A 15,607-nucleotide genomic window follows, 5' to 3' on the forward strand; every position below is an offset into this window, starting at 1 on the left:
AGATTTTTTCCATTATGTTCCTGTACTTGCTTGTAGAAGCATATATTTACGGTGCTGTAACGTGCTGTGGACTGGGTACCCTAAGAGGGTTTCACTTCTGGATTCAGTTCATTCCTTTTCCACTCACTGCTATAGTTTTAATTTATTTATTATGATTATTGTACTGGATTAGCACCATTTTTAACCACTCTCATAGTGATGGACTTTTAACTTTATTGGTGGTTTTACTGTTTCCTCCCGTTAAGATGTCCGGTAAAGAGCGGCAAGAATCAAGGAGAGAAGTTGCGGTGTTGGCAAACATGAAGCATCCAAACATTGTCCAGTATAAAGAATCATTCGAAGGTCAGACGGGAATTTTGCAAACATTTAAAATAAGCTAAGACACTTATGAATTTTGGGTGCTTTCCTTGTAAGGAATTATTTTGTATATGTATTTTTAGGAAAAAATGTTCCTTTTTTTGTTTAATAGATATGCTTGTAAGTATCAGTTTGATTTCTAGGATAGTATTGACACCAGACTATCCCATCGTAGCTTAATATTGGCTCATTGTCATTAGCAGTTACTTAAAAAGAAGCACTATAGTACAGAAATTTGGAGTGGGCAAAATGAATAATAATTAACATTTTAAACTTAAAGCTCCATATAAGTATTCCTACCACTAAAACTGAGAAAGTGTTCTGATCTTGATTTTTTCAAGCTTTTCCTCCTCTTTTGACAATTTCATACACGTATGTAGTTTAATCATATTTCACACACACCCCATTGCTCTCCTCTTCCCAGCCCTCCTTCCTACTTTGATGTCTTCTCTTGTTAATTACCCACTGCCTTTCATTAGGGTTGCTTGCACGTGCACAGATGTGGGGCACTTTCTGAATCTGGGGCAATTTACCAGTGATGACAGTCCTGAGGAAAACTGACTCCTTCCCCAGTAGCCTTTCACTGCTGTATCTATCTCCTCATCTAGGGGTGGGTCCTCACGGTCCCTCCCCATCTTCACCTAGAAGTAATCTGAGTGATTCAAATGTACTTCATTTTAAAGCAATACCTGCTCACAGTAAATGTTCAAAAGGTATGGGCAGGCATGACGACAAGTTCTCAGTTCCTCTAACCTCACCCTCATTGGAACTCCCTAGGAAGCAGGGTGGCTGATAACCCTGTGTGTATTCTTAGCCTGTTTTCTGTGCCTACACGACACATGCTGTGTCAGGGAAACACAGTGCTTGTTTTTTTCCCTCTGCTCTTGCACACAGTACTGAAGACTTCTGTAACTCAAAAGGTGTGGGAGTCTCTCCAGTAGCAAACAAGCAGCTCTACAGTGGACAGCAGCTAGAAACTCTCTCCTCCAGTTCCCATCAGACACTGTACCTGCAGGTAGTGTCATGTTGCCCAGACTGGAGACACTGTCCACACGTTCCCCATTTCAGACCCAGCAGCAAGTGCAGACCTGTGAATTCCTGCCAAATAAGCTACAAATGGACATTCCCTGACCTCCTTTCAGATCCAGTTAACTTGCTACGGCAGCTCACAGAACTCTAGGAAACACTGTACTTAAATCTATAATTAAGACATACATACATACGTACATACATATGTGTATGTCTTTTTTTGTTTTTGGAGACAGGATTTCTCTGTGTAACAGCCCTAGCTATCCTGGAACTCACTCTGTACACCAGGCTGGCCTCGGACTCACAGATAGATATCCACCTGCCTCTGCCTCCCAAGTGCTGGGATTAAAGGCATGTGCCACCACCGCCCGGCTCATGTATGTCTTTTGTAATGAACACAAATCCATACCCCAAGCTGGTAGAAAACAGTAATTTAAAATATCTGGGGCTTTTTGGCTTCTGAACTTAGCTGTGGTGAAGGAAAGGGCGCCAGAAATAGCCAGGCAGTGTGCTTGTACTGAGTGTTCTAATTCATGGCCCCTTAATGTTTCTGTCATGCCCTTCGTTATTCTGATTGTCTTTGTCACTTGGCTCACCTGCTTTTTGTGCTTTGTTTTGCTTCAACCTCAAGCAGTTTCTAAGGTAGTAGTTTTGGGTTTTAGGGGGTCTTTAAAAGCCTGTAAGTGTATTAGTGATAAAGGGGTTTTTATGTATCTGTGGTCTTATACAAAGTAATCTGACAAACAGGTGGTGATAATGTTAGGAGAATACAAAACAGATTATTACTTCTCTAACAGAGGAGACACTTCTCTGTTAATTATATATTTAAATATTGATTTAATGCTGGGTATGGTGACACACACCTGTAGTACTAGTACTAGGGAGGTAGAATCAGGAGCATTTGTGAGTTTGAGGCCAGCCTGGGAAACACATGGAGACCTTGACAAGCAAGCATGCAAGCAGGGGGTAGATGGATGGGAGGAAAGAGAGAGAGGAGAGAACAAATGATTATTTTGCCTCTTTTAGAGATCTGAGTAGCAGAAAATATAACTAATTCATGAACTAAATCCCCAACATTTCTCCAATTTCTTTGTGTTCTCTGTAACCTCCCATCGTCTCACCTCTCCGTTTCCCCATGTTCCAGTGCTGGAGATCAAACACAGGGCTTTGTGTGTTCTGAGTAAACTCTTCCACCAAGTTCTCTCTCCAGCTTTGACACAGGATCTTGCCATGTAGTTGAGATTAGGTTCAGACCTGCAAACCTTCCTTTCCCCCTTCCTGGCACCACACGCGGCAGACAAAACACAGAAGGCTTGCTTTCAACGGCCTTTGAAATACCACCGCTCTTTTTTGGAATTAACTTTCTGTAGCAGGACTCTTTAAAGGTCTTATTAATAGAAACAAACCTGGAGCAGGTATTGGGGTGAATGCGGAAAGATCAGAGAAGCAGAACAGGCCACAGCTTCCTCACCTCGCCAGTTCCTCAGCTGATCCTGTTTCCTCAGACTGAAAGCCCCTGAGTCCTCATCCAAATGGATCTCAGCTGAACTGCTGCTAAAAGCCTAAAAGCTTAACCGGGCCCTAGTTCCTGGTCCTCAAGCCTTATATACCTTTCTGCTTTCTGTCATCACTTCTGGGATTAAAGGCGTGAGTCACCATGCCTGGATGTTTCCAGTGTGACTTTAAACTCACAGAGATCCGGATGGATCTCTGCCTCCCAAGTGATAGGATTAAAGGCCACCATTTTCTGGCCTCTATATTTAGTGACTGTTCTGTACTCTGACCCCAGATAAGTTTCTTAGTGTGCACAAAATTTTGGGGAACACAATATCACCACAATTATCGTTACTGCTCTTTGTTTCCTCCCAGAAATAGTCTGAAGTGTTAATAAGTGTATAAATGAGGACATACTGTATGCAACTTGTGGATTCTATAGCGGTTTTTTTCTTCATATTGTCATTTTTAAGGTTTATTTCTATTTTATATGTTTTTGCTTGTATGTATCTAAGTGCACCATGTGCATGTTTGGTGCTCTAGGAGATTAGAAGGCAGCATCAGATCCCATGGAGCTGGAATTATCAGTGATTGTGAGCCACTGTGTGGGTGTGGGAAACAAACTCAGGTCCTCATTGAGTGCTCTTAGCCACTGAGTCATCTCTCCAGCCCCATTTTATTTTGTCATTTCTAGCATGTATATTAGATGATCTTTGCATCTCAGTCATAGTCATACAGCTTCTTAATTAGTTTAATTCAGGTAAGTTTCTAGTTCTAAGGGTGTATTATAAACTGTATATCAGAAGAGCATATAAGAACCCTCATTAAGAATGCCCCCTCAAAGTGAGAGAGATGAGCGTTTTTAGAAGTTTGGCCCCTGTATACATCATAAGGACACAAGAAGTAGGAACACCACTCTTCCAGTTGTGATGGTCTCCTTAGTGAGTCATGGTTCAGCAGATGTTACAAATCCTATTGATCACTCTTCCTTGCATGAAAAAAAGTTGGTAGTGGAAAGATGACTTGGAAGAGACACCGAGGATCCTTTCTCTGTGCATAAAGATATAAAGGTATAAAAATACAAAGTGATTGTGGCAGTGTCCCATCTTCACGTTTATTCACATACATGAACAGTTGTTTGTTTCAGAAGAATAAAAGAAACCCCTGGGGGCTTGGGGAGAAAGCTGTGCCTTACTCGCTGTTGACTCTTCAGCTCATTATATCATTTATTGTTGTGTTTATGTTTAATGAACCATTAATTCAAGTGAATAATTCAAAACTGAAAACTAGTGATCATTTCAATTCTAAGATATTCTGAAAGTTGGTGGGAAAATATGATTTTATATGTAATATTCAAGAAAATTGAGCAAAAGTATATTGTTCTGCATTTTATTTATGTTCTGGAAATATTAAGATACGAACACCATTTTCTACTCAGATGGTGTATTCTTGGTAGAAAAATGGTCAATGATGGAGTTGCCTAAAACTTAAGTCATTGTACACCCTGTATAGGCAGAGTTCCTAGACTTTGTGCCCTAATTCTTTTGAAGATGGTCCACTCTTTTGTTTAGCTGCTGCTTTTTAGCAAATCTTTAAGTACCTTAACTATGATTTTGATGCAACATTTTAAAAATGGAATTTGATGTTTATCTTTTGTAGAAAATGGCTCTCTCTACATAGTAATGGATTACTGTGAAGGAGGAGATCTGTTTAAACGAATAAATGCTCAGAAAGGCGCTTTGTTTCAAGAAGATCAGGTGGGTTAGCACAGAGGAGCTTGATTCCTACTCCACTTCCAAGAAGCAACTCAAAGTGTGATTTCCTATGTATTTATTTGGGGGGTGGGGTGGGAAACAGAGCACAGGATAGAGTCTCATGTAGCCGAGGCTAGCCTGAAACTCCTGATCACCTTGACGTTACCACTTCAGTGCTAGAACTGTAGACATGTACCACCACACCCAGCTGTGTGTATTCGTTGTTAACTAAAACTGTAGACATGTGCCACCACACCCAGCTGTGTGTATTCGTTTTTAACTAAAACTGTAGACATGTGCCACCACACCTAGCTGTGTGTATTCGTTTTTAACTGTGGGTGCTAGACGTAATCACTAGGGCAGCTGCTGTTAGACCCAATATTTTAGTCCCATCTCTAATTAGCTGCCACATTTATTTAGTTCCATATCTCATTTCCTATCTATAATAGATTCTTGTATGTATAGTATAAGCTACATCCCACATGCATATGTATGTGTGCATACATATAAGTTCATAATTAATAATTAGGTTATAATAATAATAATTAGGTTACATACATCTGTGTGTGCATATATATGAATGTATGTAACCTAATTATTCATTATAACTGGTTAATTATTCTGTGTCCTGCCAATCTGTCTTATTGCTGCCAGATCATATCTTCCAAAAATACAGCCTGGCTAAATACCTCTAGCTCTGGAAGCCTTGCATTTGCAGCTGCGTGAAATCTAATTTGACTCCCGGAGTCTCTGAAGTGTGGCCCACCTAACCTAAGCAGCCCCATTTTTAGGTATTTTGTAAACCTGTCTACTCCTTGTTATTTATTTTAGCAGGTATTTATTGAGCATGAACTTTGTGTTGTTGAGCCTTGTATTTGTACATCTGTCTCCTCTTTGTTGAATTTTATCATGATTATTTTCATAACATTTTCCCTCAACTGTCTTTTATTGTTATTTAAAGTTCAGCTCAAGTCCCAACTTCTTTAAATTTTTCATAACTGGTTTTCTTTGGTCTTTTCTGTCTTTAAATTCCTGCTGCCTTTCTCTTTACCACCCAGTCCCATTTTATATGCATGTTTTTGCATAGGAGGAGGGAGGGTTAGATTGGTTCTTTTAAATCTTATGACTTTTCCCCCAATTTAATAGGTAAGAAATCTAACAGAAGTTAAGTAACTTGCCTCCAATAATATAGTTGCCTTTTGAACCTGCTTCTGTTTAACTTCAAAGTCATACTACGAAGAACTCAGAAATGGAAAGGCCTCTTTCGCTACTGTTCTGTCCCGACGGTTGATACTTAGTTATTCACCTTGTTGGCTCTTTCATCCTCTCCAGGCTGAGTTGTTCTTCTGAGCTCTAAGACTGGCACATCACTGCTCTGGAATTTCTGAGTTACTTTGCTCATCTCTCTAAGTCTTTATAGCCCAAATCCAGCCCACTATCTTTGTTTGTAAATGAAATTTTATTACAGCGTAATTAAATCTGTTTGCAAATAACTTATGATTGCTCTATTACTGTGGTGAGAAAGTTAAGAGAGAAAGACCATATGGCTATTAAGCCTAAGCTTTGTACTCTGTACTCTCTTAACCCCTTTCTTTCTCTTTTTTTTATTTGTTGTTCGTTTTGTTTTTTGAGACGGGGTTTCTCTGTGTAGCCCTGGCTGTCCTGGAACTCACTCTGTAGACCATGATGGCCTTGAACCCAGAGATTCTCTTGCCTCTGCCTTGTGAGTGCTGGGATCAAAATTGTATGCCACCACCCAGCTTTTCTTACTGTTTACAGAATAATAAATTTGCGGACCCCTAATTTATGAGCTCTTTTTGCAAAGCTGATTGCTGCACATATCGTACAGCGTTGACAAAAAGATCAGGCATGGGAAACAAGGTAACCGAAGAACTCTGTACAGTGAGGTGATAAGACTCTGGGATCGTTCCTTTCTACTCCTAGTTCCCCAGCAGTAGGACTCCACTTAGTCTACTCGTTGTCTGTCCTTTTCCTGACCCTCCCGGGTTGTTCTTCTACCGATCTCTTTAGTTAGATGCACATTTCATTCCGGGTATTTGTGAGTCTCTACCACTGTATGTACTCTGGAAGTCATTTTTCTACTCAAAATCCCTTATGTCACTATGGAAAGGCATTTCCAATTTTATGCTCTTTTCACTCAGTAAATATCTAAAAAATAATTAACTGACAGGGTTCTTTAGTTTTAGTGTTTGCTTTTACTATTTTGGAAATAGGCTTTTTACCATGTGCCTCTCCTGGAATTAATGAGCCTTCTGCTGCCACCTCGAGTGAGGAGAATGTTTTGTTAGGGAAATTACTTTACAATTAATTTTCTATGACTTAAAATGTACTATCTGTTCCTTTAAAAATACTAAGAGTGAGTGGAACAAGTAAAGCTTGTTACCCATTATTCTGCAGTCCACTTCTCTAGTGTTAAACCCTGTTTATTGGTCTCATTCTCTTCCATTATTCTGTCTTTCTTGTACTCACACAGGCACACACTATAAGCAAAAATGCATGAGTGATACAGTTCAGATGTGACATAAGCATGTGCTTTTTTAAAAGTGGGAGTGCAACATACATACTGTTCTGCAACTTTCTGTGTTCAGTTAACAGTGGTTAGTTCCATACACAGCGGTTCTTCCTCCTCAGTGGCTGCATAGTACAGGCTGGCATAATATATTTTATCAATCCCCTTAATGGGCATGTAGATTGCTTAATAAACAGTACTAAACCATACACCCCTTGTATGCAGATTTGGCATTTCTGATACTGTATCTGGAATAAATTTGAAATTGCAGTTACTAATTTGAGAGTCGTGTGAATTTTAAATTTTTGTGTTTTATCAAATGACTTACCACCTCCTCACAAATGAGGTATGAAAATAAGGTATGCATTATACCACATTCTGAGGAATCTTATGTATCATTTCAAGTTAAAATGGTCCCTTCCTTAGTTACTGTTTTAATTTGAAGAAGTAGTATTTCCTGTGTGTTTATTGTCCTTTGTGCCATTTGTCTTTCCACTCTCTGTCATCCCGTGTTCTAGTCACCAGCATTTCCCCAAGGATGTGAGGAATTTGAGAATTAGCAACCTGTCAATTATGTTCAGGCGTTTTCTCAAATTGTTAATAAGCTTGGCTATATATTTTGCTATGAAGATGTTTTAAATTTTATATAGCAGAGTTACCTTGGGACTTTGGAGGGGGTGTATTTTTTGTGTTCTGTTTTGAAAATCATGTGTCAGTCAAAAAATTATTAAAATTGACCTATGTTTTATTTTATCATTATATGTTAATGATGCTGTCTTATTGTAATTATATTGGTGTGGAGTGAGGTAGAAGTTAAGTTGTTTTACATCTAAATTACAATTCCAGAGACTGTTTATATGTGGTGAATATGAATAGAGGTATTTTGGTAGATACCTTCTAAATTTCTATCTTAATAATTTTCTTTTTGTAATTTTTAATTTATATTGAAAAAGTACAGAGAAAAGATAAACTTGACAAACCTACCCACCTATCACCAGTCTACCAGAAAGTATGGATTATTTATATTTTTCATTCAGGTTTCTCCCCATACTGTGCCGTGTGTAACAGATTTAGTATGTGTTATACCTGATTCTCTTGTCAGTTGGCTTGATACCCACTAGTGTTCGTATCTGTAAAGTACAAAGAAATTGGAGCCTGAGTGTTCTGAATGTGATGTTTCTCTCTAGATTTTGGACTGGTTTGTACAGATATGTTTGGCTTTGAAGCATGTACATGATAGAAAAATTCTTCACCGAGATATAAAGTCACAGGTATGCTCTTTATATTCTGTCACTAATAGCCAACCCCCCCACCTTTTTTAAAAGCCCAGGGTCTCACAGTTTTGTTCATGTTAGCCTGAAGCTCTATGTAGCCCAAGCTGTGGTCCTCAGACCCTAGCATCCCGAGTGCTGGGATTACGGGTGTGAACCTGCAGGCCAGGCCATCACTTCCCCATGACTGGAAACAGCAGCTTCTGTCCTTCCACTCTTCCTGTCCACTCAGATCCTTGATGTCCCCCATGCGTTCCCTGTAGTAGCTCTTCCATCTCTGTGCTCTCTGCTCTCTTGATTGACTCCTTCGTTGGGATAGAATAAATCAAAGAAAGATGCGGGGAAGTTAATTTTGTTTTGAGATTTTGCATGTTTGTAGTTGACTTTATTCCCTTTTCTCTAATTAATGAAAATTTGGGTATAAATTTCTGGATAAGAGATTGTTTTCCCACAAAATTGTAAGATACGGTTCATTTGTTTTTTGGTATCAAGGATTGACATTCAGAAATGTAAAGCCCACGGTACAGGAACAGAACTGACGCCTGCAAGTTGTCCTCTGACCTTCAGAGAGATGCTACAGCAAATGCAGACGCGCGTGCGCACACACACACACGCACACACACACGTGCACACACACACTCTCTCTAAGTGTACAGTTTACTGATTTTAGTATATGTATAGAATTTTTTCTCTTCAAAGGAGTACCACATGCCCATTCCCAGTCATACCTGTTCCTCCTCCATATAGACCATGGTAACCACTGGTCTTCTTTCTGTCTGTATATCTGTTTTCGGTATATTTAAATGAAACTCAGATAATATGTGCTTTTAGGTATTAAAACTGGATTATTTGCCTGGTGGGGTATTCCACACATTAATCCCAGCACTCGAGAGGCAAAGGTGTGTGAATTTCTGTGAGTTCTAGGCCATCCTGGTCTACATAGTGAATCTCAAGCCAACTAAGGCTACATAGTGAGACCCTGTCTGAAAAGCAACAACAAGGTGGATTATTTGTCACTTTTGGAGTTGGGTTTTGAGATGTGTCTCAATATAGGCTTTTGAACCTAACATACACCTGTGGGTGACCTGGACTTTAGATCTCTTTCCTATGCTTCCTTAGTGCCAGGATTAGGGAAGCATGTTCCACCATGGCAGCCTGATTATTTGACTTTTTTTTTGTACAGTTGATTTGTAAATTCTTTTTTTTTCATAAAATAAGTTTCTTTTCAAATATATACCAGTTTTCAAGAGTAGATAATTTTCTCTTCATTCTGTTGTTATCTATTCATTTTCTTTTATTAAAAGGTCTATTTGCATTTTGTGTGTGTGTGTGTGTGTGTGTGTGTGTGTGTGTGTGTGTGTGTGTGCGCGCGCACACACACACACCTGCTAAGGAATGCAAGTGGAGGTTAGAGGACAGCGTTCAGGAACTGTTCTCTTTCACCACGAGGATCCTGGTGGTTAGATTCAAGTTGCCGGCCTTGGCAGCAGCTACCTTAACCAGCTGAGCGATCTCACTGGCCCATATTTAGTTATTGACAGTGTCAATATTGTGTGGTGCACCATTTTCTTAGTTTCAAGAAAGTCCAATTTTTTTTTCTTTTTGGTTTTTGTTTCATGTTATATCTAAGAAGTAGTTGCCTCAAAAGCATGACAATTTATTCCTGTCTATAGTTTCAGTTCTTAGAGTCTATAATTCATTTTGAGTTAATTTTGCATATGGTAAGATAGGCAGGAAGCTACATTTATTCTTTTTCATGGGGATATCCAGTTATTCTAGAATAATTTTTAATTGGATTAATTTTTCTGAAAAACATTGACTCATAGAAGTAACTGGACTGAAATGATATTTCTGTTTGTTCTCTCTCTCTCTCTCCTTCTCTTAGAACATATTTCTAACCAAAGATGGGACAGTGCAGCTTGGAGACTTTGGAATTGCTCGAGTTCTTAATAGGTAATAACAACAGCTTTAAGCATTGTTTTGATATAATGTCGTCAGTCAAATTGTATCTGGTATAGTGTATATGTAATAAATTATAATAGCTCTGTCTTAAGCTTCTTTAACAATTTTATTGTTCTAGTACTGTAGAGCTGGCTCGAACTTGCATAGGGACTCCATACTACCTGTCTCCTGAAATCTGTGAAAACAAGCCTTACAATAATAAAAGGTATTTAAAATGATACTCCACACATGATATATTTGATTTAAACCTTTCTGTCACACTCTGTAGCCTTGAGAATACTATTCTAAAATCAGTAATGTGTGTGTAACCGTGTATATCTTTAGATTGTTAGCATATGTAGAAACACTCTTTCTCGCTGGGAGAACTCGGCAAAGAATCACTTTGTTGTTTATCATAGTTAGGGACAGAGTGCTCTCTTTGGTCCTTGTCTTTGTCATAGTCATCTCCTATGGAACTATAGCTAATAGTATAGAATGCATGCTAGGTTCTCAATAAAGAAACCAAGTTCAGAGGGAGATGGACTAACATCCTTGAATGCCTCAGCCTGCTAGTCATCTAAGCTGCTTGTAGATTATATGCCACCTTATTGAGGACAGTCCCATAATTGAATAACAGTGACCTTTTCCTCTCTTTTCCAACTGAAGGGTCCCAACCAAGAAACACTGTTTAGTTTGCTGTCATAATTGATTATAGTAAATTAATATTTTTCATTTTGTAATATTTTTAAAATTAAGTATGTTGAATTAATGCAAAATAAAAATAAATGGAATGAATTTTTATGCCATTCTTTTAAATATTAAATTTCCTTAATGAAATTTTGAAGTACTTGCTTAGGCAGCCCTTATTTTTGTAATTTGGGATAGCTGCTTTTATTATCTAGTTCAAAATTTTGAGGTTAAAAAAATACTTTATATAGAGCACATATTTTCCCCATGGTTTTCCATGCTATTTTTTTTTTTTTTTGCTAAAATGAAAAAAAAATTAAATATATTCTGATATTAAGGAGAAATTTCTCACTTTTGTCTTCCCAGTGACATCTGGGCTTTGGGCTGTGTCCTTTATGAGTTGTGTACACTTAAACACGCAGTAAGTAAAAGTTCTGATGTCTCCAGGGCTGTGGAATCTTCCGGATAATGCTTACAGAGTAGAGGTTTTATTTTCTGAAATAGACTGATTTAGACTTTCTACATATTTGCTCTTACTATATTTTGTGCTCTTCCCCCCCCACAAACATTGTTTCTCATGCAACAAACAGATCTCACTCCCCTTCGTGTAAATTCATTTACTGTGAATTTGATGTTTTTCCCTAATACTTTTATTAGTTTCCTTCTAGCAAGGTCTTTGAGAACACCCATATTTAGCTGGGTGTGGTGGAAAAGCCTGTAATTTCCAGCATTTGGGAGGCTGAGCACAGAAGAATCGCAAGTTCAAGGCCAGTCTGGACTAGATAGCAAGATTTTGTGTGAAAAACAAAACAAAAAATTAAGTTAAAAACATCCAAATTTTTTGAGTTTGTTATTGGAAGTTGAAGAATTTTAGTTTTTGTAACAACCAGAGTGTTGTTTTTATTAAAAATAAACTGCCAACATAGAAAAGAAAAACAATTAAAGAATTTTGTTCAGTGTACTCTTCAAGGTGTGTGTGTGTGTGTGTGTGTGTGTGTGTACGTGTGTACGTGTGTACTTGATAATGGGAGTACGCACATGTGCTGTGGGTGTGAGGTTGGAGGTACCCAGTGTGGCCCAGGCTCAGTGTCTGGTGTCTCTCCTTGAGTGCTCTCCGTCTTTATTTCCTGAGACAGGTTTACAGAACCTGCTCATCATTTTGGCCAGGTTGGCTTTAGGGAGCTTTAGGGATCCATCTGCTTCCACCCACAGCTCACCCTAGTGGAGAGTGCAGAGCCATCTGTCTTTTACACGTGGTCTGGGGTTCTGAACTTACATCTTCGAGCTTACACAGCAGGCATTTTACCAACTGAGTATCTCCCTAGCCTCTTACCAAGTATTTCTATCACATTAAGTACCCTTACTTTATTTACAATTTTCACCATTGGTGTAGTTTTGAAATAGTATGAAATATATTAAAAAGGAAGAGTTTTTGTCAAAATATGTTGAATCTTAGCAACTTCATTTGTATACCCTCTTTTTTAGTCTGTTTCTCTCACTGATTAAACAGTACTGTATTTTCAAACTTCAGAAAATACATAAAATTGTAAAGCAGTAAATAAGTACCACAAGCAATTCTAACAAGAAACAACTGCTTATCTTTGTTTCCCCCAAGCTTTGTTCTAATTTAATCTATAAATTGAAATACTCATCTCCAAGAATTTGCTTATATTATATGGGCAACTTTATAACATGTTTTTATTTTTTAATACTGTCTTTTATTACTGCTTGTTGAGGTATTTTTACATTTATATGAATGTGCATGCATATATGAAAGTGTACTGCAATTATATGAATGCACATATCATTGGAGGTCAAATGAATGTATCTGAAGGCTTCCCTGAGCTAACTGATGTGGATGCCCAGAACCAAACTGAGGTTCTCTGGAAGAGCAGAAAGCCCTGGACATGGCCCAAATGCATTTCGCTCAGTAGTTATTTTTTTCTTCAAGTTGTTAGAGCAGAAGCAGAGGAAGCCAGGTCTTAAAATGAAAATCACTAGGTTATTATTATTAACTATTATCTTAATCGTTATGTATTGTCAAATCTTTATTAATATTTATACCTCTCCTCTTGGCATGTTGCATAAACAGATTTTACTCTTACAGCAATTATACTATTTTATTTTTTTTTGAAGACAGCCTTTCAAAATTACAGGTAATTAGGTAAAGTTTGCAGAAAGTGTGCTGTTTGCATTACTTGGGAGAGGATTGTATTTCTATGCTGTATTAGTGGGAAAGGAACTATTGCTCATTACTGATAATTCCCATTTCAGTTTCTTTGTTTTTTATACATGTGCATCTATTTTCTGGATTTTAGTTTGAAGCTGGAAACATGAAAAACCTGGTATTGAAGATAATATCTGGATCCTTTCCTCCTGTGTCTCTGCATTATTCCTATGATCTCCGCAGTTTGCTCTCTCAGCTATTTAAAAGGAATCCTAGGGATAGACCATCAGTCAACTCCATATTGGAGAAAGGTTTTATAGCTAAACGGATTGAGAAGTTTCTCTCACCTGAGGTATGTGTCAATGTTAGCCCGAAAGTTAAACAGTAAGGTTCTGGTGCCTAACAGAAGGGCTGTAGCAGTCACCACAGTGCCTAGGCTGAGATGCCCTTCCCAGACTACATTGGTGCTTCTTTCCATACCCTTGGTTTCTAACTGAAATCATCAAACTTTTTCATGCTTCACTTTTCTTACATGTAAGCTGTGAGCTAAGAGATATAGCCATATTGTGGGGTGGCTGTGAGAATTAAATAATAATGTGCATATGGCGTTCAAGGTCTGGCACATACATGTTTAAAGTAATTACTATATATTACCACCACTATTATACTAGATAACTACAATAGCATAATTTACATGATTATGACTGTATTTGACAAAAGGGTTGGAAACCATGGTTCTATGGGCATGTATAAGTGAATATACCATATTTTCCTCTAGTGTTCAAATATAGGTAGAAAACAAATACTTGTGGAGATAATTGAATTTGATATGACAGGTTTTATAAAAAAAATTTGTCAAGTCAAATGGCATCAATTACTCAAAAATGTGATCATCTGAATTTGAAATTATCTTACTTTTCATGTTTATTGTGGCCTTTATTAATTTAATGAGCATAAATTCTTTTGTAAATAAGATATGTAGCAAAACATAACCCTATTGTTTATATATGCTTCTAGTTTAACAGGATATTCCTTAAAACAAATGCTCTTCAGAAAACAAGAGATGCACATTTAAATAGTTATACTAAAAGAATGCATTAGTAAGTCAGAAGGCTAACTCAGCTTGGAGCTTAAAAGATACTTGTATAAAACACAGCAACAATCTCTGAAATGTGGTGCTTTACAAGACTTCTTTGTTAAAAATAATTATTTCAAAGGCTGTTTAGCTGCAATGTACTGTTATTTTTTGGCAGCTACCAGATAAGAAATAAAGGCTTCATTTAATCTTGTTGAAGCGACCTCCAACTTGCAGATGTCGTTAGAACATATTTTCAAGGCTGAAACACTGGAATTCACCTTCCTGCCTATGAAAGGGGCATTGTTAGAGCCTCAGTTACCAAACATAATATGCAAAAGGGAGGCAGATTATGATGAATAATAAGTAGAGTATTTCACATTACTTGTTGGGTATGTGTAGCCCCCATTCCTTACTGGTATTTAAGCACTACTCAAATTTATGAAAACTTGAATATTATGCTCCTAAGATACATTTTCTATATATCACTTGTTCAGCATTCAGATGAGGTGCTTTGTGCTAGTCTTTAAGGCTATAACTTTGAAACAATTCATGAGCTTTAACATCTGAGCTATTTCTTCTAGTATCATTATAATGATCTATATTGTACAAATTTACGTTTTCTTACCACGTTGCTGCAAACCTATGAGTCTTCTCCCTCAGCCTTGTGAATTCCTGGGTTACAGGGCAACTTCATTTTTGAAACCATAGTACTTTCAAAATTAAAAATTACTAGGGCCCAGTCCTTATCCTTGTATCCTGATAGATTTTCATTAGGAGTACAGTCTCTGTCTAGTGGAGCTCTCTGTGAGGATGAAAGTCTTCTATATCTGAATAGTCCAACATTACAGCTTCTGGTCACCTACTGAATACTTAGAATGTGACTAGTGTGACTGAAGAACTAAATTTTAAGTTTTTAATGGTAAGTGAGGTTTTAATTCAGGTAGCCACATACTGGTAATGGCTCTTAAATTGGACAGCTTTCCCATAATATCCCAGAATCTTCTTGAATTCTGTATGTACTATCTTTAAATTCATCTGAACATTTATAGAGAACAGAAAGATCCATATTTGAAGAACTGAAGAAATTATTCAATTTGAAGGCAAGTTGAAGGGTGTTTTATGATCATTGAACCAGGCCTAGCATCCAATCCTACAGTCTCAGCTATTTAAGAACTCTTGAGGCAGGAAGCTCTCAAGTTCAAGGCAGCCTGGACAACATAATGAGTCCTGTCTCAAAATAAAAAGCTTTAAAAACAAAGAAGTGACATTGGCATGCAATATAGAGGACTCAGGATTTAG

The 15,607-nt window shown here is 37.7% G+C and overlaps 1 protein-coding gene across 7 annotated transcripts in view; it reads left to right on the forward strand.

The window, feature by feature from the left end:
• Positions 1-15,607, forward strand: part of Nek1 (NIMA related kinase 1) — a 131,761-nt gene that overhangs the window by 6,746 nt on the left and 109,408 nt on the right. For all 7 annotated transcript variants that reach the window (XR_008221476.1, XM_052752340.1, XM_052752339.1 and 4 more), the window contains 7 exons: positions 246-342; positions 4,540-4,637; positions 8,352-8,435; positions 10,321-10,388; positions 10,516-10,602; positions 11,430-11,484; positions 13,382-13,582. Coding sequence is in view for 6 of the 7 variants with exons in the window: in XM_052752340.1 (XP_052608300.1) it covers positions 246-342; positions 4,540-4,637; positions 8,352-8,435; positions 10,321-10,388; positions 10,516-10,602; positions 11,430-11,484; positions 13,382-13,582 (690 nt within the window). In the remaining variant the exon portion in view is untranslated. The remainder of the gene's footprint in view (positions 1-245; positions 343-4,539; positions 4,638-8,351; positions 8,436-10,320; positions 10,389-10,515; positions 10,603-11,429; positions 11,485-13,381; positions 13,583-15,607) is intronic.

The sequence above is a fragment of the Peromyscus californicus genome, unplaced genomic scaffold, assembly GCF_007827085.1.
Source record: "Peromyscus californicus insignis strain IS unplaced genomic scaffold, ASM782708v3 Scaffold_23__1_contigs__length_62951481, whole genome shotgun sequence".
Lineage (NCBI taxonomy): Eukaryota > Metazoa > Chordata > Mammalia > Rodentia > Cricetidae > Peromyscus > Peromyscus californicus.